The 2680-nt window shown below is 38.0% G+C and overlaps 1 protein-coding gene across 1 annotated transcript; it reads right to left on the minus strand.

The window, feature by feature from the left end:
- Nucleotides 1-1312: 1312 nt before the first annotated feature.
- On the minus strand, nt 1313-2269 carry LOC307123528 (uncharacterized protein; the record flags this gene model as incomplete). The annotated part of the gene is made up of 1 exon (XM_079812077.1): nt 1313-2269. One exon carries the CDS (start codon nt 2267-2269, stop codon nt 1313-1315), a length of 957 nt encoding a protein of 318 aa, XP_079668203.1.
- Between the last annotated feature and the right edge of the window lie 411 nt (nt 2270-2680).

Here is a 2680-nt window from a genome sequence, read left to right on the forward strand (position 1 = left end):
TAGACTACTTCAACATTGTGAAAAGTGTACGTTTTAGGTTTATACATATGTATGTGTGTATATATGTATATATGTATGTATGTATATATGTGTATATATGTATGTATGTATATATGTGTATATATGTATGTATGTATATATGTGTATGTATGTATATATGTGTATATATGTATGTATGTATATATGTGTATATGTGTATGTATGTATATATGTGTATATATGTATGTATGTATATATGTGTATATATGTATGTATGTATATGTGTATATATGTATATATGTATGTATATATGTGTATGTATGTATATATGATTATATATATATATATATATATATATATATATATATATATATATATATATATATATATATATATATATAAACTATTAGGGCTGCGCAATATATCAAAATATCGCAAATGTACATATGAAAAACCAAGACATTTCTAACTTTTGTTCATTTTTGTCCAGGCAAGAGAAAACGGAGCCAGCACCATCAGGAGCATATTTCTATTTTAAGAGAGATGCAGGTGGCTGATATTCAGCAGCAGGAGCTGAACCGTGCACAGAGGGAGCGCCATGTGCAGATGGCAATTGAGGAGGCCCGTCTAGCAAGGGAACAAGAAGCGGCCTTAAGGGCAGAGGAAAATGCCCAAACGGCTGGATTCAATCAAGCCTTCCTCAACGTTATGGGGATGCTTGTACAGGCAATAAGTGGCCGGCAACAACAGAACTCTCTGCCTGATTAGAAACCCATGCGGTACAAAAAAAGCTGTTTTGTGCACTTTCATTTTAGAAAGTTCTGCACTACGTGCATGTTTGCACGTAAAAAAAAAAGTTGACTGACATTTTCACATTTTTTTCATTTGTTATACATATTTTTTGGCACTAAATACAATTTGCACATTGTTAACATTTCTGTTTACACTAACAATTTTTTTGTCTTATGTATTCCACTACATACATTTGCACTTCGTTTACATTTCCTCCGTTTACACTTTTACTTAATTTCTTATGTTTTATGTATATATTCTTTGCACTACATTTCCACTTTGTTTAAAGTGTGACGTTTACATTTTAACCTTTATAATTTTGTATTTTGTATTTTTTTTTTTTTCAATAAAAAAAGGAACTGGACAAACGTGTACTTCATTACTTTCTTAATGCATGTACTGTACCAATGAATAAATGTGAATTATAAATAATAAAGCCTGTTTAATAATATATATTTTTTAAAGAAAGCGAGACAATACTGAAATACTGAAATATTTAGTTTATTAATAATCCACTTGACAGGAAAGACAACATGAATAGTTAACTATTCAAGTAACGCAACAGACCCTCACGTACATCCCTGCCCTCCTCCTCTACAGCCTGTGCCAGTGCCACCACAGGCTCTGCTGCTGAAGGTGAATCCCATGCACTCTCATAGGCCTCTCCATGACTCTCACAAAGGTTATGTAGAGCACAGCATGTCAGGACCATAGATTTCACAAGGTCAACCGCACAGTCATTCCTTTTCATAAGGCAACGCCATCTTCCTTTTAATCTACCAAAGGCATTTTCCACAACGACACGTGCTCGGGAGATTTTCATGTTGTACACCTGCTGTTCTGCTGTCAGCCGTCCAGTGTCAACGAATGGTTTTAAGAGCCAGTGCTGCAAGGGATAGGCAGAATCTCCTAGAATGTAGTAGCCAACATTCACCCCACCAATGTTTCTGGTATTAACTGGTATGTGACTTCCACAACTTGCCAACTCCCAGAGTGTGGACAGTCTCAAAACCCGAGCATCATGCAGGCTTCCAGGCAGTCCTGTGAAAACATTCCAGAAAAGTCCCTTTCCATCCACAACACCTTGAAGGATGATGGAGTGCCAGCCTTTACGGTTGAAATAGTCACAGTGATAGTCCTGTGGTGCTATGATGGGTATGTGTGATCCATCAATAGCACCAATACACTGTGGGAGCCCCCACCTGTTCTCAATGTAGGCAGCCATTTCTTGAAACTTCTCCTGATCTGGAAAACGAATTTGTTCTGGTACCAGCAAAGTCTCTGCTGCAGCACAGAACTCCTGTACACATCGACAAACAGTTGTTATGCTTGCTCCAAAAAGATGGCCAACACTTCTGTACTCAGAACCGGTTGCGAGCTTCCACAGTGCGATGGCTACTCTCTTCTTTAGAGGTACACAAACACGAAAGTTTGTGTCCCGTCTTTCCATCACTGGACGCACTTTGTTGCACAAGTAGACAAACGTTTCTTCTGACATTCTAAAGTTCTCCAGCCATTGAGTGTTTGTAAAACCGGGAACAATCACATCCCACCACTCAGAAGCTCGGTTAAATGTCCAAACAGATGGTCTGTTGCGGCGACGTTGCAAAATGTGAAGGATCTGAAATACACAGAATACGCATTTTAAAACATAATTTTGCCAGCCAAGTTCATTATATGTTTTCGTGACAGTGATATAGCGATTGAGACCGTAGTGCAAGATTAGCTTACCCTCGTGCGCCGTCGAGCAAGCCTATCGTCGAATGCGCTTTGTTGTAGGAGTTCCCATACTCTCTTACTTTTTTTTTCAGTATTTTGTTTTGCTGCCATCAGCCTCCTTTGAAACAAACTTTTTCGTTGTGCGGTGAAAAACATCCACATGCCGAGAATCAAGAACACCATTCCTTCG

The sequence above is a fragment of the Gobio gobio genome, assembly GCF_949357685.1.
Source record: "Gobio gobio genome assembly, chromosome: 1".
Lineage (NCBI taxonomy): Eukaryota > Metazoa > Chordata > Actinopteri > Cypriniformes > Gobionidae > Gobio > Gobio gobio.